At 37.0% G+C, this 26,716-nt stretch overlaps 1 protein-coding gene across 1 annotated transcript; it reads left to right on the top strand.

Annotated features, from left to right (window-relative positions):
* Positions 1–293: 293 nt before the first annotated feature.
* On the top strand, positions 294–19,118 carry LOC122175675. Its single transcript, XM_042863543.1, has 12 exons — positions 294–396; positions 600–676; positions 6,562–6,637; positions 9,816–9,947; positions 10,750–10,873; positions 12,853–12,913; positions 13,016–13,062; positions 13,513–13,588; positions 14,563–14,664; positions 15,290–16,198; positions 17,089–17,199; positions 18,354–19,118. Exons 2-12 carry the CDS (start codon positions 648–650, stop codon positions 18,664–18,666), a joined length of 1,980 nt encoding a protein of 659 aa, XP_042719477.1. The 5' UTR covers positions 294–396; positions 600–647; the 3' UTR covers positions 18,667–19,118.
* Positions 19,119–26,716: the final 7,598 nt, after the last annotated feature.

Below are 26,716 nucleotides of genomic sequence, written 5' to 3'. Positions count from 1 at the left end.
AATCCCTCCTCTCGGCTTGGCGGCTTCCCGCCAAGCGCCCTGAGCCGACCCAGCCTCAGGCGTCCTCTGTGGAGCGGCGACCATGGGCCCTGTGCCGCAGGGGGAGCTCTGCGCCCCGCTGGGCTCGGCGGCCGCTGCTGGTGCTCGGGCCGCCGCGGGGTCGGCCCCGCCGAGGTTCGCGCGGGGCAGGTGGTCGTTCAGCTTGCTGAGGGCCGGCCTCGCCTCTTGCAGATGCTCGGAGCTTCCAGTCGAGACGAGTTCTGGCTGTGGGAGCGCGAGGGCTGAGCGGACTGCTCTGGGTCTGCCTGGAACATCTTCACCTTTGCAGCGCTGCTGCGAGAGTTAGAAACCCGCCGCCTCTCCTCTCTGGTTCTTTTGGTCTCCTGGAGAGGAGAGGTGAGTTGTTGTCTTTCCCTCTTGTACAGTTGCGGTGGAGAACATAGAGTAGCTTGCAAGCAGCAGAACTTTTTCAGGATGGCTTCCAGCCGCGGCTGACTGCTTCATTTACTTTATATTGAGTCAGCCCTGTGAAAATGCCCATTGATGGAGAAAGAGATAGGCACCGTGTTAACTGCGCGGTTCTCTCTCCTTTGCTGCAGTGCGCACTTTCACCGCTGTCTCCTGCTCTGCCTGCTCCTGCTTTCAGCATGGTAAAGAAGAACACTATCCCCGAGGGGTAAGTATCCCTCACACTAAGCGAGAGGCAGGAGCGGGCACAGCCCTGCCCATAGAGAAGGGGCATTCACTGCCCCAGGTGCTTCTTTGCCATGTACTGCCAGGTAAGCTAGGTATCTTTTCCAAGACAGGAACAACACAGCTTGTCATCCCCCAGGTGAGTTTGATGCTCCAGCCCATCTGAACGTTCTCCTTCATCAGACAAATGCAGTCCCTTCTTCCTAACTTACTCACCCCCAGATGCATACTTACCTGGGTAAATGAGAGAGTAGCCCATCCTGACTGCTCAGAGTAAGGGAAGAGTAGATGAGATGAGAGCAGCTGGTTGCGTGCACACGATCAAAGAACACACAGGTCCAGAAACACGTTATCCTCTGTCTCTTGTTTTTTGTTTTTACAATAGGATGACAAAAAAATGTTCAATCAGTGAAAATAAAAAAAAAAAAAAACCAACACAAAATAATGTATTATTCTACTTGCTTTCTGATGGCTTTAGTGGGAGTGCATATAGGCACCACTGAATATTCTCATTTAAAACAAATGTGGTCCCACTATTGAGCTCTTTAAAAAAAAAAAAAAAAAGAAAAAAAGAAAATTGAAGGAAGTCCAACTTTAAAAGCTTAAGCTATGTTTTACTGCTGATGTTTGAACAAATTTTGTGATAGGAGGGTGTGGTGAGACATACGAGCATGTTGTAACAGGACAGTAACTTGGAATTAATATGATATTTTGGGAAAGGTGGACATTATCTAGAGGAACCTTATTGAGAACATTCTTAAGAGGAACAATGACATACAAAAAGTGTTTTCTTGCAAAACATGCTGGTCTAAAGCAGTGAATAGAAACAAACAATAAGCAAACTTTTAGAATTAGCTTCTAGAAACTGATTATTTCAATAGCAGACATACTCAGAGATTAAAAATAGAATAAAATTTTAGAAAATTCTATGCATGCATTTATTTGTTTGAAAGTTTCTGTTAAAATTCAGTTAGAACTTTAACACAAAAAGTTATCCTGAAAGTGGGTTAGGCTTGCAAGCAATAATAAAGGAAGCCTGTAAGAATAACTCCTGCTTGTTTTTTTCATACTTAAAAATTATTACTAAAATGTTGTGAATGTGTCATTTACTCATTTTTCCCTTCTTTTCCCATGGCATTTGAGCTTGAGGTGCTTTTAGGTTACGTGCGTTTCTTCTGTAAACATGGAAGAAACAGTGGCCTGTACTTCTGGCCTCTCTGATTAGAAACTAACACCTGTGTATCTTTCACGGAGAGGAGAACATCTGCTGTAGAGTAATTGCTTTTAAAGATAGTGTTATCATGTGACAAAGCTCATGATACCAAAGTGTTCCCAGCTTTTGGAAGAAGTAAGATTGAGGTACACTGCAACATGAAGACAGTATTTAACTATGGAAATAAAATCTCTATTGTATCACTGTGAACATAACACTAAATTATTTTGTTTGGTAACAATAGTGCAGGAGAAGCCTGGTAGGAGATAAGTTGACAGCCAGCATTTTTTTAGGTTGTCTTTGTTACTGCCTCCATTTTTTATGCAGTTCTTAACAGTTTTAATCCACTTTCCTTTCTGCCAATTAAAGCAGTATGATAAATTTGAAGGCTCAGGCTTTAGCTAGAGATGGTACAAATAAAAAAAATAGTGTATTTTTAAAAATTGGTCAGCTAATTACTGTCACTTTACAATACTATGTCTGCAGCATAACTAAAGTTGACTGTATGTAAGGGTTGTATCACAGCACTGTGCAATGTTGCTGGAATCAGAACTGTGAGTGTGCCAGCACCTGAAGAAGTATTAATAGCTGATGTTGCCACTGGGTCTGCAGTACATGTCTCATTTCTTGTTCTTGCATACCTGTTGCTTTCCCCTAGCCCTGAATGCTTGATGTTGCACTTTTTGCACAGCCTTTGCTCCAGCAAAGAGGAGAGAAAGTAGCCTGGAAGTACAATTTTCCATATTCCTTCATAGCAAAAGTCATTTCTCCCTTTTCCCAGTAAAGTTTTGGAGCAAAACTAAGATGTGCAGTATCCATTGCAGCCTCAAAGCCTATAAAATAGTGCTGTGGAGGTGATTTCATAACAAAATGAGATTTAATATAAGAGAGGGACTCTCAAGTGTCCTGCTCTGCTCCACTTTCCCCCAGGGTCTGAAATGGTACTGTTGTTTGGTAGTTGTATGTTACAGTGTTTTACTGGGAGTCAGCCAGTAGGATGTGTTCAAGCTATCTAGTGAGCTTTCATAAAGTGCTGTGATGGTTTACAGGGTTACACATGTGGTGCATCAGCATCCCAAGTCCTACTGTGGGTATAATTTCATCAATTCAGATTCTGCTTTGAATAGCATCTGCCAAAATATAACCTTGTTTTATGTTTCCCCTAGAGTCTAGAAAAAGTAATAATCCAAGGAGTGGAGTATTTTCATTAAAAAGACAAAATTGAGTGATTTCTACCAATGCGTTGTGAACGTACTTTTAACAAGATGCATGAAGTTTGTTATAAGAAAGCAAATCAATCTGTTACTGCACATCTAAGATTTTTAGACAAAAAATAAGGCCATAAAACAATGCTTTCCATTTAAACAAAAATGGATAAGTGTAATAACATATCTTAATGTAAACCAGATATAAAGTCACTTATAGTTGAGCTAACTACAGTCTGTAGTAGCAATAATAATTGTACTTATTTAACTGGAAGTCATGAAGGAGTCACAGAGATTTCAGAGGGAAGGGGGAGTTATGTTTAATTGGAGTTTAACACTTTTCAACTGAGATGTGATTCTCTTATTTGGAATGGCTGGTAAAATTCTGCCTGTGTTCTGAGACTGTTGATGATGGTTGGGAAGCGACGAAGACAAAAAATGATAGAGAAGTGGGAAAGGAAAAGAATTAAGCAATTCATTAATTTTTGTTTCGTTACATTTCAGATCTTACTCTGCATGTATTCCATGGATTGTTTACTTATTTGAAAACTTGTAGAAATAAAGCCATAATTAAAAACAGGTTGTGTGTTTGCAGTATGTCACTTTGTATTTGAGTGCTGCTCTCTCTTCAGTACTTTTCTATTCAAACAAATAAATTTGGGGTTGTGGTTTTGTATAGAGACCAGAAAAAAATCACCATGTTGGGTTGATTAAAAAAAACCTCTCAGCTGTTTTGATGCAAACTTAAAGCAGAATTTGATTTGCAGTTCTTTTACACAACGAGGTTCTGAAGGGTGTTTGACCTGGCTACTCATTTTATGAAAAGTCCAGAAATAGCACATTTTGTCAGGTAACAGTTTGCCTTAGAGTATGATGACTTCCTGCCTGTATTTTGACAGCTGTTGTGTTTCATGCAGAAGTTCTAATTTTCTTCCTGGTCTGTCTTTATTTGATTATTGTTTGGGTTATTAAGCTGCAATGATTTACTGAATTTACAATTCCATTTTATACTCCTATCACAGTGTCTTTCTAATGTGACTGTTCTATGGCCAGAGCTGTCTCCACTGTAGTGTAAATACCTGAATGTTTCTAATGCCTAGAAGCACACATTGTGTCTCAGGGAGATACCACTGGCTCTTTGTGGAAACTTCCTACTATCTTCTCAGCTTCTTTATGTCCAGTTCAGTGTTTTTCACTCAAACCTTTTAATCATTGCTACAGGAATGATGATGGTGTTGAGTCTTGTAAATAGGATTTTTAAGATTTTTTTTTTTTTTTTAGCATTTCTTGCTGATCTCTAGTTACTTGGAATTTACATTGGTTACAGTAGATTTCCACTTATACAGTTTTCCAAGGTAAAGCTGGTTAAAGGCAACTTGAGTTTCTAGCCTATGGCATCCAGCTGTCTCCCTGCATGAGCTGGTTGGTCTTCTGTGGTTGGGATACTTTACTTCTGCCTTCCTTCAAAATGTTTCTAAATGCGTATGTGCAATTATGGCCTTTGGCTGCCTGATGAATGAATCCCACTGCTGTAAAGCATGTTGTGTGTTTTATTGGTATTCATATTAGTTACTCTATTCCCAGAAGCAGCCCATTTTCTGATTCTGCCTGTAAGTTTGAGAGCAAAAATTTTTAATTTCCTGAGTTATTAAAAATAGCCAGAGGCTGGAGTTGGTGTTAAGCTTGATTTTCTCATTACTTTAACAGTAGGTCAGATCAAATGTACATCTAATAATGGTTCACAGCATTTAGCTTCTTTTTAAGATGATCATAGAATCACAGTGGTTTATGATGTGAACAAGGTAAAATTAAACTATGCACAGGGTTGATTAAACTTCTTTTTGGTACAATTAGTTTTTTTAACTGACCACATCTTGCAGTCTGGACACTTATGTTGTGGGTTTTGTTAGGTTGGGTATTTTCTGTATGCTTATACTGCTTGCGATCTTAATTCCTATTGAATTTATCTATCTTAAACTAGGAGGCATGTTGCATAGAACGTGTCCTCTAGTCATGAATGTATTCTTATACTGGCATCTCTGAAATGTGCTACACGAAAACTTTCTTCAGCACTGTGTAAAATCAGTGAATGCCATTTCTTTGTGGATTTGGAATTACTAAGACTTTGATTGTTGTAACGTAAGTCTTCATGTTACTAAAGTGATTTTTGCTTAATTTTTCTACTATCAAATATTCTTTGGTTTTGAGAGTACCAAGAGAAAGAGCAGTGAAAAATATTGCCCTGAAAAAGAAGAATACTACAAAGTGAATGTATTTGCAAAATCTAAAAGTTTTATACTTTTAAATGAAAATAAACTTAGCATTTCGTTGTCATCTAAATAATTTAAGTGAGGCTGTAACACTGTATCTAAGAATGTTTGATTCAGCCAAGTTAAAAATTGATTCAGCCATTGAAAACTTTCTGGTGACCATAATGTAAGAAGTGGGGTTTTTTTTACCTTTTGTACTTTGTTCTTCTACTTTATGTTGGTGCTCCTTGTCTGTAAGTGCTTCCCTAACGTTCTGAGGGAACGGAGTTTTCTGGAAGCTGAAAAAGAAAGGAAGGAGAAAGACTGTTTTGGAACATGCTGTCAATACGGCGAAACGACTTTGTAACAGCTGCAGATTTGGGGGCATAATTCTAATGTATGTCATGCACATGATCTGTAAAAAATATTTTATCATAGTGCTTTATGGAGAATAAATATTCATTTTATTATGACTCCTGATTTTAGGCTTGCAAACAATAGGAGTTTGTTTATGTAAGTTGTGTAGTGTGCTAAACAAGCTTCCTTCTCCATCAGTCCTGTGGTAACACTGTTCATGTTCTCCTAGCATCTTTTAGGCAGCTCCCTGTTTCATTTATCCCAGAAGAATGCTAAGCTATTAATTGTGTTCAAATATGTAGTACAATAACAAAATGAATTTTTATGACTTTTAAAATAATGTTAGTGTTGGTGAAACAGGATACTAATGGAAGATAATTTTTTAGAAAGCTGATTTTACATACATACAAGGATCTAATTGGACATCTTTTTCAAACTTTTGTGCGTATCTATTGCAACTGCTTGCTTATGTGACCAAGAAATTTAGGAACTATTGATTGTGCTTTTTGGAAATCTTAAAGCTTTATGCTAGTAGGTGCCCACTGTAGGCAGGAAAAGGTAACTGTTGTGTCTTTATGCTTGAAGTTTTAAATAACTATTACATTAAATCTACTGCTAAATGTGACAGCAGAGTTGCTTGGTATTTGTAAGATATTTCATATGGTTTGAAGTTACTGCTATTACAGTTTTAAAGAAAAGGGCTTTTTATGTGCTTTGCTTTACAGAAGTTTTAATCCAAAGAGGACATACGTTATTTTAGAAGTTTTACTTAGAGCTATTTGTGTCTTTTGTTGACATCTGTTATTTAAAAATATTTTAAAATTAAATATTTATTTCATTACAGATGGAGGAGTTTGACACCGGTTGGGCAGCCTATACCAGGAACTAGATTTATTGCGTTCAAAGTACCTTTAAAAGGGGTATGTATAAACAGTAACTACACATTGTCTTTACTAAATACAGTACAAAAATAATGAAAAATAGCATTAATATTCACAAAAACTTCAAAAAAGATTTATGGGCAAATATTTTGTTTAAATAATCAATCCAGTCATCTACCAGTGGCTTTATTTACATAATTATCTATATTTTTTTCACTCTTCTGATGTATTTAGTGTTAGTCTTTTTATTTTCTGTAAATCAGACAATCTCTAACCAGTCAGTGAAGTCATTTAATCACTAATTTAGTGGCCTAAATTCAACATCTTATTTCTTACTTCATGACTGTTAGAAGAAAAGTCTGATTATTGCCATGGGAGGGGGTTGTGATATGAATAACAGTCTAGGCAGTATAAACCAAAATACCATTTTTCAAAGATGAAGCACTTATTAAAATACACTTACCACTGCAGTACTTTTAAAATTAGAGATTTAGATTACTGGTAAGCTTCAGTGATATGGAGAAACACAGTATTCATAGATTTATTCTATTTTTGTGTTAGTAACTCCATTAGATACTTAATAACATGGAATAGAGCCTTAATCCATTAAATACACTAAGCTAGATCTCTAAATTTTTCTGTGACAGAACAAAACATGGAGACTTCAGTTCTTTGATGGGTTGAGGTACATGGTTGCAAATTTGCCTTTCCGTATAAATCAACACAAATGCTGTATAAATTAATTCATACAAGTTCTTACTTCAGATACACAGGAAAGAAAAGTTTCTAAGCTCTTTTAATATTCAATGGCTAGACATAACCATAGCAGTTAAAAGTAAGGAAGTCTTAACTGTTGTCTACTGATTGCACTCTAGTATTCATGTAGTTAAAATTTTTTTTTTCTTCTGGCATATTAGAGCCCGTTACATTTTCAGTCACCATTCACTTCACTTCTGTTAGACTGAAGTGAAGTGCTTGCAGGATTTACTTCCTTAGCTGCTTTCCCAGCTTCAGTATGATGGTTTGGTTGCTTTGACACCAAAGGTCTTAGTTGGTCATACTTGCTCTGCATAATTGTAAAGAACGATGCAGTAGCCATGTGCCTTTCTACCAAGACTGCTAGAGGGTAGATCTACTTATCAGTAGAAGTCAGATACAATAGATCTGTAATTAGCTTCTCTACTGTTGGGGTGGGAGAGAGATTTTTTGCATTATCAGCTCCTGTAATTCCACTTGATCCAGCACCATTTTTTTCACAAACACACTTTGCACTCCATATATTTCTAGTTTTCCATCTGTAGTGGAAATGCAGAGTCACAGCCTGAAGCAGTGATTGAGCACCTGGTGGGAAGGCAGGGCCAACCCAGAGGAGCTCAGGTGCTTGCAGTGTACCTAAGTGACTGGAAGGGGTGGAGCCAGGATCCACCCCTTGCCAGACCTCACTTAAGGGTTGGCAGTGGAGATGAAGGCATCTCTTGCCAGAGATCCCTGCCTGCTTGAGGCCTTCCAAAGGTAAATAGCCTTTTTCCTTCATTTCTGCATCTGAGTCTGCTGCATTTGAGCTTGTTCCCATTTGCTGTAGCCTAAGACTTTGCCACCGTGCTGTTATCATCCCATTATAGCATTAAACTGTCACTCAAATTTCAGAGGAAGGTACTTGGTTGTTAGTTTACCTTTCCCCTGCAGTTCTCTGATAGCCTGGAAGGAGCTCCACCAGAGATCATAAAAAGGGCAGGTAAACTCAGCAGGATTTGTCGAGTACTTCAGAAAATCTCGAATAGCATCTCAAATAGCTTTTCATAACACAGTTAACTGGTCACACGATGAAGCAAAATGTTTATAGATGTCTTACTTTTTAGGATGTGTTTTCACTTGATTTTAAGTGCGAGTTCACATAGCAAAAAAAACAAAACTTTTTACAAGTTCTGCCACAGACTTCTGCAGGTTAGTAGTTTTCACCTCAAAGTTCGTGAATTCAGTTTCAGATTTTATTAAAAAATAGTTCTGAGTAGTTGAGAGATGATTGTGACTAGTCTTTGTTAGGTTTGCACTTAGACAACCTCCACAGTTTTTCAGCAGTACACCAACATTTGAAATACCCAGGAATGAATACTTCTATGCACTTTCAGCCCTACTGTTTCAGTGCAAGCTTTCTAATCATATACCAGCTTTGATAGATAGGAGTTTTCTGCTGTTCATTCTTAAATTAGAATTCCTCTCTCTGTTTCCAGACTCCACTCAAAGTGCTAGCATCTTAGATAAGAATCTGTACAGTCAAAAGATAGAATAGTTACCCTGTAGTATCTGTGGTTCTGAGAGGTGTGTGGTCTGTGGCTGCCTTCCTTTCCATTAGTTCTGAGTCCAGTCTACTTGAATTTCTTATTAACAAAGGAACTGAGAGGTGGTTGAGGCTGCTGCATCTGTTCTGCCACTCTTTATTGGTGGTGACAGAGCCAAAAGGCTCTCACAGTGGACAGCTCCCTATTCAGAGAAAATCCAGATTTGTGCACGAGGCATTTTCATACCTAGAGCGGAGAACACATGTCAGAAACCACAGGCTACAATAGGGTGAGTAAACAATTTTCGCGCTGTCTGTCAAATGAAATTAATTAATACAATTAATTAATTAATGATTATCATTATCCACCAACATGCCACTGTATTTTAGACTTATTTAACATTTCCCAGTGCTAGATGACACACAAGTACTTTCTGACAAGAGTTGAAGCAGGGATAAAAATGCCTGCGTAACATTTGTGGGGAGAGGGTTAAAGCCTTGAGAGTAAGTGAACTCTGGCATCACAACTTCTGATGTTTTATGTGAAATATGCTGTTAATGTTGTGCTATTGTGCAGGACAAAAGAAGTTCTGGGGGAGGGATTGCAGTGTTTTGAGCTTCCTTGTTTAGTTAGTTACTTAATCAGTATGTATATAAAATTATTATATGCTGCATTTTGCAAGGTTTTTGTCCATTAAATTAGTGCTTTTTTGTTAATGTTGTTGAAGTGTAAGTTCCTCCGTGTTTTCTTGCCTATTCATTGGAACAGAAACAAATTTTTATTTTGTTTTTTTTTATCTGTATAAAACGTAGATGTGCTCTTGATACTGCAAACATTCCATTTTGAAAACTGCCCTTTTCCTATTTAAATAAACTGAATATAGCAAATGTCTTATTAGAACTCAAAAAGCAAATGATCCTTTTCCATTGTTATTGTAGGCAATTAACCAGAGGCTTACCCCAACCCAGAAATTTACACCAAAAGACTTAATTGCTGCAATGAAAGCCCTAAATGTGGAGCTCGGATTAATTATCGATTTAACTTACACCACACGATACTATGAAGTTAAGGTACTTGTAAGAGTCATAGCAAATTTTGTAATAGTTACTGCCATCGTTGTTTTAAAGTATTTTTGCATTTACTCGCCTTGAATTGGAATAGACGAGTTGAGCCATCTAGACTTACTTCGTGTCTCTAATAGAAACAGAATGCTTTATGACAGGAAGAAGCTCCTCCTACCTGCTAGTTACATCGGTGACTCATTTGTGCTATGGCAGCTCAGAGTAATGGATGAAGACTTCAGTGCTAGGCACTGTAAGAAAGAGATTGGAGGCATCTCCAGTGGAATCCACTGAAAAAAAGGATACATCTTGAAATTGCTTCCTTCATGATAGATTTGTTACTAGTTGACCAGCTCGTAGAATTTTAATTGCCTTCTATTGAAATGGAGAATAAGTAGCCATGTTATAACTGAATGTTGATCTTCAAATGTGCATTGGCTTGGTACACTAAGGGGACAGATGTGTGAATATGACTGCTGGTAGATTCAGCAGGGTAGACATTCCTAATAATTGTTAAATGTGTTGGAATGGAATTAAAATAATCTGCTCTTTTTAATTAATTCATGTGCCATCTTATTTTTAGGGATAGGTAGATGTAAAGACCTTATCTGATAGAAGAGTTTCTGTACAACAGAAATGTAAATATTGGTTTCTGAGAATGGCTCTTTGTGAAGTCATGTCATGATTGTTTTCAGTTTCTATGCAGCATTGAAACTACTGTTTTGCATTGCTGATATTTTAGATACAGCTTAGGGTTTTCATTAATGCAAGATTTCAGTAATTTTTACCATGTTTTTCTTCATGTTTCTAGGATTTACCTAGAAGTGTGCAGTATAAGAAACTTTATACTGTTGGACTCGAAGTTCCTGATAATGCTACTATTCTACAATTCAAGAAATGGGTCCGAAAATTCCTATGGGAAAATGCAAGAAATGGTAAATATCAGCATCTTATGCTGTAAAAGGCTAAAAAATAATAATACTTTGGTGCTAGCTGCATCATTTATTAATTACAATAGATGCCTTATGGCATCTGGGACTCCAGATGTCTGAAAGCACTCCACAGCATTTTCCAATTTACTATTATGCGGTAGTAAACGTAATATACCTTATGTCTTGTATTTGTAACATACCTTTCTCAAAAGTAACAATTCACTTCTTAATAGCTGTATCTGTCATGTGGCAAAGAAACTCCAAGTGAGAAAAACTTGCTTATGAATTTCTGGTAATTTACAGACCACTGCTGAGCAATAGACTTTTTTTTTTTATTATAATTGCAAATATTTTTGTACTCCTTGATCCCAGTGTAGTTAGGCTTCTATATTATACTTCTCTAATTGTGCTGGGGAAGTCTCTATCCAGTGCATGTTGAATGCCCCCATCTGAACTCCACCTTTTTCACAAGGTTTAAATGGGTTACCTCCATCTAGCTGACAAAGAGAATACTCAATAGAATCTGGCTCAGATTTTTCCCCATAAACTCAGTGTCACAGCTGCTGCTTCTCTGTGGATGTTGAAAATAGTACAGGGTTTCTCTGATGGCACTGGGCACTGATCTGCAATCTAATGAAGCCCATTTAGTCACACGCAGCAATTTTCTGAATTGTTGCCATCGTGTCCTAGCAGTTTTTAAAAATCATTTTGCAGATGCGGTGTCAGTATTTCCACAGTGTGGATCTGCTGCTGGTTTTTGTGTTTTTGCACTAGCAAAATTATGTAATTATGTAAATTCAGTGGTGTGTGAGCTTCCAGTTTTTATGTTAACCTATGCATTGTAACATGCCCTCAGTTTCAGATTTCCATGGTAACTAATCATGATTCTACTTACAAATAATTTTTAAAGTTTGTTCTTTTACTGTTTGGGACACCAACCTAGAATAAACTTACACAATAGCATGACTGTCCTGTTCTATGGCAAACAGTGATAGTGGATCTCATTAAAAAATTTATCAAAGTCCATTTTAGAGACCTTCTGTCAGTACTTTGTCCCTGCCTGAACTTTGTGCTTCTGACGTTTGAAGTTTGTCTTCTAAATCTAGATTTAAACTCTTAACCAGTTAATATTCTTATACCAAATTTTGCTCTTACATATTATTTAGTCTCACTAAATAGGCCCTTTTTTGTGACAAGCACAGTGGACCTTTAAATATGTATTTTAATTTGATGGGTTTTTTTTCTGTTGTGTATTGGTGTGTGAAATAGTCTGGATGAGGTTTTTATCAGTGCCTTGCAAACCACATTGCTGTTTCCCTTATTGGAAATACCTCAGTTGAAACAGCCTAATAGTAGTAACTCATTCTTTTAGCCTACAGCTGATTAGTATAATCTTTTCAGAAAATATGTTTTCTTTTGACATAACTGATTCCCATCAGAGTGCTTGTCTGTGTCTGTGAACCTGAATACTTCATCTCTATGATTTGTCCCAGTAACCACCTGAATTTTCAGTCCAGTTAAATTAATTCTTCTTGTAATGCATTTCATACTCCTAGATACTAAGGATATTATGCATTTTTTTCTTCTTTTTGTAAGTTTTAAAAGAATTTGAACATTAACTTATTTAGTGTTACATTTGCTAGTTGGCCAAGGTTGCTTTCAAAACCGTATTTTACTCTTTCCTATTACTGCAGTTCTAACTGGAGGCTGGCAGCTTTCTCTGATATCATTCCTTTTTCATATGTTCTTTGGAGTTAATCGCAGTCTTCACAGGTCTGGAAATAATGAGTTAACTGCTGCTAGAGATCTGGCATGAAGAAGACAAAGTCTGGATGATATGTTATTTTACAAGCATGACAGTATCATTCTGTAAACAACAACGACTTAATAAAAAGTTCAGCACTTTTTTTTTTTGTCTTAAGCTAATTTCAAGTAATTTCATTTTCTGAACTACTAAAGCCTGTGTTTATCTTTTTTGATAGAAAAACTCATTGGTGTCCACTGTACTAATGGAATTAATAGAACTGGCTACCTTATATGTAGGTAAGGGTTGAAAAAAAAATATCAGTATTTACAAAAGATATAGTGACTTTATATTAGTCTATAATCCCTTTGGGATAGCAGAGTAATCAAGTTTTTCTTTAGATATCTTATAGACGTTGAAGGCTGGGATCCAGAGGCAGCAATCCAAGGTATGTTACAAGCTTTGAACTCAGACAAATGTTGGGTTGTAATTCACATTTAACTATAATTGTATTCACAAATGCTACAGTTCTGCTGTAGTGTGCTGTTCTGCTGTTGCGTGTTGTTACCTCCTGTGGTAGTCTCCAGAGAAGATTTTCTGCTGATTTTCTTTCAAATGAGGTTTGAGCGTTAGCAAACTGAATGACAGGAAGTTTCAGCTCTTTAATTCTTTTTTCTTTGGCTTTTGCTTTGAAGAATTTTTCAGTGATAGGTTGCTACCACTACTAGTTTCAGTTTTAAAAGAATAAAATTGCTTCAACAATTACAGCTTGCTGTGGCATTTGTATTAATGTGTTTTTTTTTTTTTAGTATTTCATGGTGAATAGAAAGCTGCTATTTCATCTTCTTGTGACCCAGTTTATGCACATGTCATTGGACGTGTTCTTCTTTTTCTTTAGCTTTTGGTGATGCTAGGGGTCATTGCATGGATGGTCTTGTATACCTCACAGATCTCAGAACACAACCAATGAGAAGGTAAGCAAAAGCTTTTAGTTGCGCACTTAAGATTTTTCCAGGACGTATTTTTAAAAGTTCAGTTACATTTGTAAGCCAAAATTGTCCCTCTTAAACACTTTGTAAACAGCTTCATAAATTCTGCAAGACTTCTGATGTGAATAACATAAAGTACCTTTGTTTATATTTTGAATTTATATGGCTTTGATGAATACGACTGGGTATTGGTGCACTTGTATCATACTATCCCAACTATTTGAGTCTGTGCTCTCTTATAAATTGAGAAGAGCTACTGCTAAGATTTCATTATAAGCTCTGTGCTCTGCCTGCTGTTGATGGTGTGGTGGAACTAGATTATTTAAAAACAAACAAACTAAAAAAAAACAAAAACCAAAAAACCCACAACAACAAAAACCAGTTGTAGTGGAGAAAGTAAGGTGGAAGATTGTTCCCGAAGCTCCTGCCTTTAGTATTTATATTCCTGACGCATATGGAATCTCTTGTCTTTATCATATTACCGGTACACTTTATCCGGTACACCCCGGAGCACCTAAGAATAATTAACATTTACATCTCAGTACATTATTTGTACAATTACAACTTGTAGCATCGCATTGATTTTAAAATAATATCTGACAGACTTTGCTCCTTTTAGTTTAGTGCCCTTTGTTCTTGTTTTACTGTGTTAATTGCTGGTGTGACTGAGTGTGATTAAGAAAGTTAGTTCTGTGCTGAATTTTTTGAAGTATGGTACTTGTCTCACATTTTTGATGTTGTTGCAAATATATGAAGTTTAGGCTTTCTCTACAGCCCTTCCTCAACTAGATTCACAAGATTGAAATTTGCTATGAAAATCTTGAATGTCTGTAAGTTTAACTTAATATTTTTAAGAAAATCAGTAATTCTCAACTGAAGAATCTTTGTGATTCTTTTTTCCTCTCTCAGTATGTTTGGGAGAAAAGGAAGCTTATGAGAGATGTTTTTATTCTTTACAGTAACCTTGGAATGGATGTATGGGATTCAGATGAAGATATTGTTCCCCCACCAAATGCAGCGGAAGGACCTGTGGAACAATTCCCTAATGAAGATTTTCAGGGGTAATAAGTTGAAACCTGGAATGAAAAGCCAAAAACCCCATAGTGCAAAAGATGGTTTTTCCTTAGTGTGTGTGAGCTGTTTTTATAGTGGCAATCCACTACAATGTTACAAGAGGATCAGCTGATTTTAACAATTAGAGATGTGGTGTTTTGAAACACTGAAAGCACTGAAATATTCTAAGTTAGAAGAGATTTTGTTTTCATGTAGCTTACTCATGCAAAGTATATTTACAGAATTAGAAAAAGTAATGAGAAGATAAAGGGAAGATAGGGAATATGTGCTATTAGGAAATGGTGAGCAGCTCTTTTGGGAAAATGTTAGAGTTTTACTATGCCTGCTGGTCTTTGTTATTCTACAGCAGTCTGCGTCTTATTTTTAATTAATTTCATATCTCTGGTTTTGCCCTATGGAATCATAGTTGAATGTTTGTCATATCTTCTAATTTGACATTGTCTGAAAGTTTTATAATTTTGCTTAGAGTTTAGATTCTTAGTAACTTTGATACATACATGTTTTACTTGCAATGTGTTTCATATCAATTCTTGGATTAAAAAAAACTTACTTTCATTAATAACTTGTACTTATAAGTACAGATGTTCTATTTAAGAAAAAAATTCTTTACAGGTCTGGGAAAAGATTAAGAGTTTATGATGACAACTCTCATAATAATTTGCAAGGACAAACACAACTGAGAGATTTTGATTTCATTAATAAGGGACCTGGACGAAGACGAAGACCATTTAATGACCATCAGACTCAGGATAACTTGCGAGCACCAATGCAGATGAGAAACTGGGACTACAATAGGGGACCAGGACAGAGGCAAAGACCATTTCCTGATCACCAGTTTTATGATGATTACCAAGAAGACACACAGCTGAAAGACTTCAGTAACAAGGGACCTGGACAACAGCTGAGACCTTTTCATGGATGCCAGTTTCGTGGTGATTTACAGACAGAGAGACTATCAAGGAACTTTGAATTTAACAAAGGCCATGGGCAAAGGCAGAGATCTTTTCCTGACTGTCCATCCCACAATGATTCACAGGAAGATATGAAGTCAAAGGATTTTGATTTTGGTAGCAGGGGCCGTGGCCAGAGGCAAAGGCTGTTCCACAATCATCCATCTCGTGATCAATTTCAGACTCCAATGCAGTCAGAAGAGTCAGATTGTGTCAAAAAAGGTCCTGGCCAAAGACTGAGACCATTCCATGACTATCAGTCACAGCCCCAGATGCAACTGGAAGATTTTGAATTTGTTAACAGGGGCCGTGGGCAGAGATCGAGACCTTTCCATGATCACCAACCTCACAATGACTTACAAACAGAGGTGCAGCTCAAAGATTATGATAATAAAGGTCCTGTGCAAAGGCGCAGACCTTTTCATGACCATCAGCCTTATGATGACTTACAGGAGCAGCCTCAGTTAAAAGACTTGGATTATGTTAATAGAGGGCAAGGACAAAAAAGGTCAAGACCCCTCCGTGATCATACTGTTCAAGATGACCTGCCACATGAATGGTGTTCAGACAGGTACAATTGAAAGCACTGCAGTTTGAAATAGTCTTAGTTGATACTTTTCAAAAGCCTGCAGTAATTTGTATTACTCTTCATATATGATAATTTTGATTATCCTTTAACAGTAAGACCAGAACTAGCAGCACTTCTAAATTAAATTTTAAACTCTTTTAAATACATTTATTTGAAACAGTCATCTGTTTAAAATCACACACGAATGATCAGTTAGTTAACAATCAACTTTTTATTTTGAAGTCTGGATGTATTTGACTTAAGTTTCAGTGCTGTAAATTTGAAGGCACCTTACCTAAACTACAAGATTGTGCTTCCTTAAAGCTCGTGTTTCACTTTTTCTGGATTTAGCTTGAATTGAAACTTCGTCAAATTTAAACAGCACTCCTCAAGACAAAAGATATAAATTTTTATTTATATTCTCATCTAAACTGAGATAACAGTAATGTTAAAGGAAGTTTGACATTCCCTTGTTTCATGAATTAATCATTTGTAGAAATCCTTTTGCTTCTGACTGCATTGTGTTGCTCCTTTTGCATTGTATTCTTCCAAAAGCATATATCACTTAGTAAAATGGATTTAGTAGTTAAGTTTCTTGCAAATATATTCCAAAATATTTATTTGATCTTTCAGAACATAGTTCAGATAATTGCTGGGCTAGTAAAACTTGATTTAATCTTTTTCATTGTACAGGTGAAACCAGGCAGTGTATCAGCACCATGAGGGTACTATTTTGATGTGTTAAACTAATAGGATTAAGATATTTGTAATAAAACTTCATTTGAAGAAATGTTAATAGCTATTAAATTATTTGAAGTAATTTTAACTGATGTTTTTCAAAAGCCTACAGTAGTTTGTACTCCTCTTAACATGATTATTTTGATTATCTTCAGAAATCAACCTTTTTCTTCCCATGAAAATGTATCAGAACCTCAGTTCTCCTCATCTCCTTCGCTTCACAGAGATTATGGACATGATAAGGATGACTTCAACAGAAGCTATAGGTAAATACCAGGTTTTATGTTGTTTTCTGATTTATACTGTTACTCTTTCAGTATCCAACTAAAAAAATACAAATTACCTGTTGTGTAAAAATTTGTTAATTTCTTTTTGCTTAAACCATTGAATCTGAACATTAAGCAAGTAATGTGACTAAATTGTAGTCCATCTATATCAGGCTTCATATAGATTATAATAGTTATGAAACTGAGAGTTCCTCACTTAAGTCATCAGAATAACAAGGAGAGTTCAAGCTCACTTATTATAAAATGCAAAAAAAACCTGTGTTCAAAATACAGAAAAAACCGTGTTCAGTAAGCAAAAAAAGGAACTGCTGATAGTATGTTTAACTCTTAGTGATGTCTAACAACGAGCTGATGAGAAAGTACAAAGAAGAGTGAGGCAGACTCTTTTTCATGGTGTGCAGTGATAGGATAAGGGGCAACAGACTCTTATTAGACCATCAAAAATTCTGTAGCCTATATGGAAAAAGGCTGTTTCTTTGAGGATACAGAAATGCATTGCCTAGAGCAGCTGTGGAATTGCCATCCTTTGAAATACCTTGAGCTCAGCTGGACCTCTGTGCAACCTCATATGGCAAGAAAGAGTTTGAGCAGGGGACTGGACTAGACATTACTAGACATCCCTTCCAATAATATTCATCTATGGTTTAGTGAAGGCAAAGATTAAAAATTACAAAGATTGTTCTCAATCAGCTTTATACACCATTTATTTTACAAAGTACTGTACCAAAGAGAATCCATAACAAAAATTAAATATGATATTTTGTAGATTCTTCTGTTGCAGAAGAATGCAAAAATATTTTGCAAGATAAATACACAGTGTAATGTTGCTTGAGACTGTGTAACAGACAGCTGCTGTTAAGTATTTTTCACACAATGAAAATGTGTTCAGGAACAAAAATGGACCCTAAGAAACCTTCAGTAAATAGGCAATTTTAATTAGAAACAGCAGCTGAAACACAAAGCATTTTCTATTTCATTTACCTACTAAATTTAAAAAAAATATTTCTAACATCTAGTAGAGAAATTTTAATTAGAGAGGATAAAAACAAAAGTAGAAATCTGATTCTTGCTCTTTTAGGGCTAGGCAGTTTTAATTTCAATGACTTCACTGTTCATGTTTATTCTTCCTACAGTAATCGAGCAAGCTGTCCTGAAGACAATAGGAGAGTGCATCCTTCAGATGAATTTAGCAGAGGAAAAAGCAGATTTGCACCATATTCTTCATGCACAATGCATCCATCCTCATCTGTACACCAGGAAGATAGTTCATTAGACTGTGAAATAAAAACTTTTGAAGCTGAAACTACTAGAGAAATGGAACAAGGCAAAAGATTACCAGTTGTAACAGTTGATTACAATTATGGTCTGCCATTAGATTATGGACCTGAAGAGGAGGAGAGAACACCTTATGATGTACCTCCAAGAGACTATTACAGCTGGAACTGAATTAAAGAAAGGCACTGTTTCCTCAGCTTAAGCTTGCATCAATCAGTTTTACTTTATGTGGGCCAGGGTTCTTTGGTTGGTTTTGGTTTTTTGTACATGTTAGGGAAATGCAAACTCCAGTAGTAGAGAACTGATCTCTATTGTAAGATTTGTTTCTACTTCTATATTTATTAGGGTATTTGTTAAGTGTAGTTGGAGACAAGGTCTTGGTATACATGGGATGAAAGTAGTCATTCCTCTTGGCAAAATTGAAGCCATGTACTCTAAACTATACAACTTTCTGAGTGATAATTGTCTTTTGTTTTACATTTATTTATAATGTATGTAATAGTAAGATGCTAAAGTCATAACAAAATACTGCACTGTCAGATAAACTACCGTTAAGGTTATAGAAAAAGCACTATGAAATGAATGAAATAAATTTATGTCAAATTCATCTTTTAATAATAGCAGCTTGTTATTATTGCTAACAGTTATTGCTAACAATCTCTGCAGCATTGCAGTTTAATTCCAGTTTTTCTGTATCATCAACAGAACTGACCTAGGTGTGCAATTTTGTGCTGCTGAGAACTTGGAGGTGACTTGGAGTTTTGACAGTGCAAATGTCAAACTTGTTTTTCAGCAACCTGAATATTCTATATTGTTGTGTTGGTTTTTTTCCTAATTCCCTCAATTATAAATGCTTCAGAATGGCTCAGTGCAGATGAATTTCACAATTTTTTTAGTAACACATCCAAACGAGGCAGCTCACATTTATCAGCAGATTGCCTTTCTCAGCTGTCCAAGATTGCTTCTACTTATGTTCTTACAATTCCATGTTTGTCAGTCAAGTGTGTCTCATTCTTCAGTTTTTGTTCTACTGACTTCTTCTACAGCACAGCAAGGTAATCAGAATGGAAAACTAACTTCTTCAGGTAAGTTGCTTTCAGAGTGGTGTATTGCAACAGTCTCTTCTGAATTGCCACTTCACCTGGGCCTCAGGATAGTAGTGTAACAGAAAGTAACAAAAATGATGCCAGCTGCAGCTCAAGTCCTACAGTTAAGAAACTGCTTTAAAGCAATACAGCTGTAAAGCAAAGCAAGAGCATATAAATCTACACTAGAACACTGCAGAAAGAGTGTGTTCATGGCAAGAACTCCATAGACCTGTTTTGCCTTTTGACTAGCAGCATAAAACAGACTTCTGAATTCAAGGGTCTATGACTACTATATAAGGAATAGATTTAGGAAGTTTAGAACAGCTGGCAACTCTTCTGATTTTTAACACATGCAAAAAGTTCTAAAAGGATTCTGTGCATATAAATTCAAAGTGCAAATATTTCATTGCCTGTGCAACTGGTAGAGCAACTTTGGCTTTGTTCATTATACGAAGTAAATCATTCCCTCATTTTTACAGCAGCTAGCCAATAGTATTTCCCATTAAATCTAGCTTTGTGAGCCTCATTCATATGCGCTCAGGAATGAAGGTGTCTGAATGTAATGTGATTTTGGAACTAAACGTTAAGAAAAAGGAACGTTTCTTCCTTCATTTATTCTTTTAAAATGAAGAGTAAAATGAAAGTCTTTGTCTGTGCTTCTTTATTTAGGGGAAAGGAAGGTCTGAAACTTGGGCTACCATATATCCAGATTCTTAAAATAATAATGCCAACCAAAAAAAAAAAAATCTTTTTTTTAAATTAAGATTTATGAAATGTTATTACAAGTATTTGTTCTCTTCTTACACTATGTATGCAGTATTCATAAAGTGAACAAAGAGCAAATATTTGCTCTTTATGTTTTTTGATTTGAAGTACGTCTTTAGGATTGAAATGACCCTACAGTCAATCCTTTCTTACTTCAGTCCAGAGGTGCTGTATGGCTGAAGAGCTGGTCAGTGCAAAGTTTCACACGATCAGAAATGGGGCAACTCCCTCAGGATTTAGGATGGATGATGGCCTTTAGTAGTCCTTGGTCAGCTCCTGCAGGACTGTTTGATAGTTTCTGTTTGGGACTGGTCCCTGAAATGCGTCTTACCTCCTGAAGTATGCTAGGAATTGTTAGAGGAGAGTGTCAGTGGCACAGACTAAAACCTTCCATGAGTTTGTTAGCATGGAATATTCCATTGCCAGGGAATGTACTGTGATTAGCAGGCATCCTCAGGAACGGAGAATGGCTCTTAGTGCTGTAACCCCTGCAGCTAATTGTGAGCAATCCAAACACAGCACCCATTGCAAGCTACATCGAATGTGCGTGTTCTGTGTGCGGGGTGCTGCAATGCAGAAAGCCTCCCAGCTCACCACGTAGCAGTTGGTAGTAGCCAGTGACCTCCTACTGGCTACCTTCAGTCAAAACTTAGTGGCTTGGCAGGAGTACAACTGATGCTCAGTTCTATGAAAATTATGTGCTATGTCCTCTAAATCTTGAAAATATATGTGTGAATGTATCTGAAGTGGCTCTACACGGAGCCAGCTCCATGACACTGTCTCCATAGCCCCTAACAGCAGGGCCCAGGCTGCCTAAAACAGCTGGAAATGCAACCACAGCACTGACAGTAAAGATTATCTGTTAAAATAAACTGTGAATATTAATAATTTGATGGAATGGCCTTCTTCAGATTAAGAGCCATTGGTGCACGAGGCTTAAAAATGTAACCCATAATAATATTCCTCTTCAGTACAATAATGCATGATCCCATTTAGGATTTACATTTTTTTGGCTGCTTTATGTAGCAAGTAAAAGAAAATTGTTTATAAACTCACCTTTTTTTCTCTAGACTGTAGTTGGTATAAGGAGTTAGTATTTTAGTCTCTAAAATGATTTAGTTATAAATACTGCAAAAACCTGTGGTTCTGTAATTCTACAGTGATGCTTGATATTTTTCACTCCAGTCATTTTCCCTAGAGATAAATAATGAGGACTTTCTTGAAGAGTTGGCAGGAGTATACTATGGGATGTTTTGTAGAAGACGACATGCAGGATCCTGAGCAACTTACCTCTGAAATCAGGGAGCATCTTCTAAGTAGGTATAGTTTGAGTATTGATGTAAAGATATACTGGCATTTTTGCATCCCTGGTGTACTACTTAACAATTGTGCTCGTCACTCACAGCACAATGGAAGTTTGCTGTAGCTTGAACAGGGCTCTGATAAGGCAGGCTAATGATAATGAACAGGTGATGTTTGTGCCACACACATTTGCAAATGATTGTTGCCAGTAGATTGTTGCCAGTACCCAACTATGAGCTGTCAGCCTATGGTGGTTCCCCCAAGTGGGTGGAAATTGAGATTTATACTGAGTACTCGTGTTCACACTGACAAATGTAATGGAATCAGTGATGGCTGCAGCACCCTTTCAAGACCAATCATAAAGACTGCAATGGATTTAAGATGTTCCCTATGCCACCACTGAAAGTTAGCATGTTAGGAAGATAAAGCACTCCAGAGTCCAGTGTTATAAGTGCAGTCACACAGTGCAGTTTCTGCTGTCTGACAAAATAAATACCACTTTCATAACTATGCTGGATTCCTCTTTTCAAGCAAAATTAATAGATATGACGTTTCCATAAATGGCTTTGTGATGACTATATGGAAATAGCCAAGGGTGGTTTTATAAATATTTTTTTAGAACTTAGGACAAGGCTTTCCCTCCCTATTGTTCTTGACAGAATTTGGCAGAGCTAAACCCACATAAAATGTTACTGAAAATTATCTCACGTTCCTCAGCTGAGTCATTACTGCATATTAGTCTCTGTAGTATTCAATTACTAATTGATCCACATGGTGGAAAATGGAATTAAATAGAATGCTTTTTGTTCTTTTTAGCTGAATATTGTATTTCAGTGGCACTGACTAAAATAAGTTTCCTTCTCTTATATCTTTCATAGTTCTACAAAAATATCATGAAACCCTGTTGACCTCATTTATGGATTTTTCCCAGTGAACCTAGAAATACCTCTGTAATATGGCATAGCAATAAAGAGCAGGACTTCTATGGAGAATGTTGTTTTCCTATGGCATCAAGTGTGAAATCTTGAAGAAAGATAGAAGTTGTAAGAGTTTCATTATATGTAACTATTAAACTCTGAGTTCATATAAAAATTCCTTTTGTTACTGCCCTGAAGTGGATATTCAATTGGCAGCTGATTTTCATCAGGCAGTGAAGCATACAGGTGAATAAAAAAAGAAATTGCTTTCGTGTTGTTACCAACTACTGGTATGTGATTCCTCTCTAGGCTGATTCATATTTGCTTCAGCTGTCAATGGAGTGTTCCTTCCTGTTCCAGTGGCTAGCAAGCACCAAACCCACAGATCTTTCTTTTCAGCTCCAGTCACCAGAGAAGCAGGTGAGGAAGTAAACTTGCTGTAGACCGCAATATTGCCCTTTTTTCTTGAGGTGAAAAGGCAACGGGGAGGGGAAAGGGAGGGCAGAAAATAAGCGAGAAAAATGATCACAGGAGTGAAAAGGAAAATGTCAGGAGGTGGAGAGTTACCAGCATGAGAGAAGAAATGTGCAAAAGATGTACATGTAAAAAGCTGGCCAAAGATTACTGGGTATAAAAAGCAGACACAGGTTAGAGAAAGAATTCCTACTAACTTCTTACCTGGGTCTTCCAGCAGTGTGAGCACTGTGCTTGTGTAAGCTACCAAGCACATACAGCAGCATTCAGGCCTCTAATCCTTCCACAAAATCACGTGGCAGATAAAACTAATTAAGGCTTTCCTTTAAGCTTTAAATATCTAGGTGTAGTATAATAGCCTGAAGATACACCCTCCAGAATCCAATGAGAATTTCAGACAATCAAATATGAAACTATGCCACAAATCTGTTTCACACATTGAAAACAATCCCATCGTTTGAGGAATTTGAGAATCCAATCCAACTTACATATTACAAGTGCATAGCTGACTTCTTGCACGCTCCCAGTATCAAAATGCATCATAAATTTACTGTAATTGTGCCCACTGCATTAAACTTACAGTTATGAATTAGAGTAACACAGAAATTTGAAGCAGCAGCTTCACCAAAGACAGGAAGTAAGCCAGTGCACTCACGCTTGGAAGCAAGAGTCGTTTTCTTCCTTTGTAAGCAATGTTCAAGCCTGAATGTTCCACAAAGGAAGATGAAAGAGCCCCCAAAATAAATATACTTAAAAGCTGACACAGACGACGATGACTTTCATGCAGTTCCTCAAAACAACCTCTTTTAACGTAAATACAGAGATTTTTTCACTTTGAAAGTTGTACTGCCAAGCTAAAGCCTATAAAACAAAATTAACTCCTTAAGGAGAAGATAACAGGCTACAAGCTAATGTTGATAACTGTTAATCCCCCCTCAAGTGGAGTGTTTCTACATCATGCTGAAGTTTTTAATAGCAGTGGTGAGTTCTGATTTTCAGTAGTTACATCATAAATCTTTAATAGGCCTAAAATACATTCTGAGAAGTGTTTGCAAATTAAAAATATTGTTTTCTGTCATTCAGTACAGTAAAGATGTATTCACCCAACCTATTTTTCAATCTAATATAAGCTCAGTAATTGTAGCAGAGCTTGTAATAACGGCCACAGATAAGCCTTCTTTTCTATCTTTATAAAGCAACAGCTTTGGAAAGAGCTAGACTGGGTGTGAAACCTCTGTTCCTGTTCAGTCAGCATTACAGCGTGTTTCTACATCCGTACATCCCTGATGACAGCACTGCTTTTCTATTTATGTTGTTTGTACTCAGTTTGTGCACACTGGTATTACATGCTTTTTGTTTTTCGTTTTCAGGCTGCACAGGATAATGTCCCTCTTGCCTTATCTAATGGGAAAAAAAAAAAAAGAGAAAATTTGACTACTGGGATTAGATTAATAAGATGAACAAAACTTGCAACTACACAAGCTTATGCAATGGAAAAATGTAATAAAAAGTCTCTTTCTAGTGTTCTTTCTATTCCATGTTGCGTTTTTCCCCAGGCTTATGTATACCTGCAGATCTACAGAAAGAGTTTGACCATATTATTTCCATTTCTCTTTGACTCTATGGCTCTCATTTTTATCTGATGCTTTTTTTCAATAAATCCCACAAACCAACAGATATTTGGGAGGAGCTTTCTGGATATGAATCATTTATATATATGTATGTGTGTGTATTATAAGCGTATACATACACTTATTTATATAAATTGAGCTCACTGCTCTCCTAAATATCTATGTGAATTACTATTGTTAACAAACCCTGAAATAGTTCAGAGTTCATAAGCCATGTTTAGTGAATGTGCATATAGTTCAGTCACTTTCTTGACAGAGGAGGTGCTATAGCTACTGCTAACACTGCTTAGACAGAGGTAAAAACAGGGAGGATTTAAATGCAAACATAAAACTTCTGGAAAACTTTGGCTTTTGGGGAAAAAAAGAAAAACAACTGTATGAAATGGTTATATTATCTCCTAAGAGTCATGCAACAGGAGCAACAGGAACAAGAAGCTATCCAAAATGTTAAATGCTTGTTTATAACGGGGGCACAGATATCAGCTAGGCTAAAATGAGGACTTTTCACAGATGTGAAGTGTGTAAATGAATGTTAATTCATTGGATTTCACAATGTAAATGTGGTGACGTTTGGAACCTTTTGGATGTTTGGTTTTAACTAAATGATTGATTTTAATGCTGTTTAATTTTGAGAAACTGGAATGCCTCAAACATTTTTCACAAAAGCTGTGTGTGGCAACGTCCTAATTTGAAATACCGGTCAGGATGTCCCTCAGATATCATTTCATGGATATCTCTGAGGCACCTTTTGGACTGCAGGAGCTATTGGTCAGTATTCAGTCTCTGAATGCAGACCAATGCTCTGATATGAAGCCTTTACTCATGGTGAAGACTTCAAAGGAAGGCTGTGTGCATATTGCTACTTTTTGAGGAGGTTTTGAAGAAGGCCGTGCAACAAATCCTATACTAGCTTCTATTCAGACAATATTTACGAGAGACTATAAAAATCAAATTGAAAGTTACTGAAATACATGCAAACAATTATGAAATTTGTACAGGAGGGACCTGTTGTAGTGCATCCAGAGGAAAGCCACAAATATGATCCAAGGAGTGGAACGCCTCCCCTGTGAGGACAGGCTGAGAGAGCTGAGGCTGTTCAGCCTGGAGAAGAGAAGGCTCCAGGAGACCTGAGAGCAGCCTTCCAGTATCTAAGGGGCTGCTGTAGGAAAGAAAGGCACAGACTCTTTAGCAGGATCTGCTGTTACAGGACGAGGGGAAATGGTTTCAAACTAAAAGAAAGGAGATACAATTAAAGGTAAGGAAGAAGTGTTTTACAGCAAGAATGGCGAGGCACCAGCACGGGTTGTCCAGAGAGGTGGTGGGTGCCCCATCCCTGGACACACCCAAGGTCAGGCTGGAGGGGGCTCTGAGCACCTGATGGAACTGTAGATGTCCTTGTTCATTGCAGGAGAGTTGGACCAGATGGCCTTTAAGAGTCCCTTCCAACTCCTATGATTCTATGATTCTATGCAATTATGTGTTTTCACCAGACTAGGAGGTACCAAATGTCATCCCTACAGTTACAGAAAGGTTGCTGTGATCCTAAGCAAGACAAACTTTCAGGACAAGAAAAGTCAACGGGAAAAGTAAAATTAGGAGTCTAGAATATATAGAAGATTATTGTTTGTCAGATCCTAATCTGGAGGGATTTCACCAGCAACACTATGCTTCTTTCAGCTCCTGTCTGCACAGCATATTTTTCCCATGCTCTGTGGGCGCACCTGGTAAATAAGACAGTTTCAATTACTGTCAACTTGCAGAGAAAGCAACAAAAGTTCACAAGTGGACACAGTTGGCTGGAGAAGGAACACACAAACTAAAAATAATTGAGATCAATGCAAGAAATGGTGACCAAAACACACCAACCAACTACAAATTAATAAGTTTTATCTAATTTAGGAAGAGGTTTCAGAGAGTATACTGGCACACAGCAGATCTACAGAGGAGAGATAATCTTAATATACACAAAAAGAAACAGGAGAGAATGCGTAGCTACTTCTTGAGAAAAAATGGGGGAAAATAAAATGTGCAAAAAGAATTCACA

The sequence above is a fragment of the Lagopus leucura genome, unplaced genomic scaffold, assembly GCF_019238085.1.
Source record: "Lagopus leucura isolate 7727_CA_CO unplaced genomic scaffold, USGS_WTPT01 Super-Scaffold_739, whole genome shotgun sequence".
Taxonomy (NCBI): domain Eukaryota; kingdom Metazoa; phylum Chordata; class Aves; order Galliformes; family Phasianidae; genus Lagopus; species Lagopus leucura.
The sequence above is the reverse complement of the archived record's forward strand: the minus strand, read 5'-3'. Positions and strand labels throughout refer to the sequence as shown.